This window comes from Bison bison, unplaced genomic scaffold (genome assembly GCF_000754665.1).
Source record: "Bison bison bison isolate TAMUID 2011002044 unplaced genomic scaffold, Bison_UMD1.0 scf7180017864280, whole genome shotgun sequence".
Classification (NCBI taxonomy): domain Eukaryota; kingdom Metazoa; phylum Chordata; class Mammalia; order Artiodactyla; family Bovidae; genus Bison; species Bison bison.
This window is the reverse complement of record NW_011494852.1, coordinates 6522955-6523633: the sequence shown is the minus strand read 5'-3', so window position 1 is coordinate 6523633 and position 679 is coordinate 6522955. Positions and strand designations below refer to the sequence as shown.

The window sequence follows — 679 nt, the reverse complement described above, 5'->3', positions numbered from 1 at the left end:
GGTGTCTTCCACTTCCAGGTAAAGCTCGGTTCCTTTGTTCATGCCTCATTTTCCCCCAGGGTGACATGGATTTCATAGCTCACGCTGTCCCCTTGGGGCTGGAATTCCTGGACTGGTACAGCCGGGTCAGGGGGCAGGGGCTGGGGGCCCAGCAGGGTTGGAGGAGGGAAGTTGAGCCCCGGCCCTGCCCATCCCCCCACCAGCTCTGGCAGTTTGGCCACTGGGTGGACGTCGTGGTGGACGACAGGCTGCCTGTGTGCAAGGGGAAGCTGATGTTCGTGTGCTCCGATCAGCGGAACGAGTTCTGGGCTCCGCTCCTGGAAAAGGCCTATGCTAAGTAAGGACCCTGACACCCCCAGCAGCAACCTCAAGTCCTAGCCAGCAGCCCTCAGGCCACAGGGGACCCCTGGAGCCCCCTGACTTCTGGGATCCCCAAGACACTTCGCCAAAGATCTCAAACCAAGGACCCTCATGTTACACCATCACCTAATGACTTCCAAATCATGAACACTTCCCTCCATCCATATTTTACACAAAATATTCTTAGATACCCACTAAACACTCGTAATTGGAGAAGGCAATGGCACCCCACTCCAGTACTCTTGCCTGGAAAATCCCATGGACGGAGGAGCCTGGAAGGCTGCAGTCCATGGGGTCGCTGAGGGTTGGACACGACTGA

General features: G+C 57.0%; 1 protein-coding gene across 1 annotated transcript in view; it reads left to right on the top strand.

Annotated features, from left to right (window-relative positions):
- CAPN12 (calpain 12) overlaps positions 1-679 on the top strand; it is a 13868-nt gene that overhangs the window by 1536 nt on the left and 11653 nt on the right. The window contains 1 exon segment of the mRNA XM_010849315.1: positions 164-337. Coding sequence (XP_010847617.1) covers positions 164-337 — 174 coding nt within the window.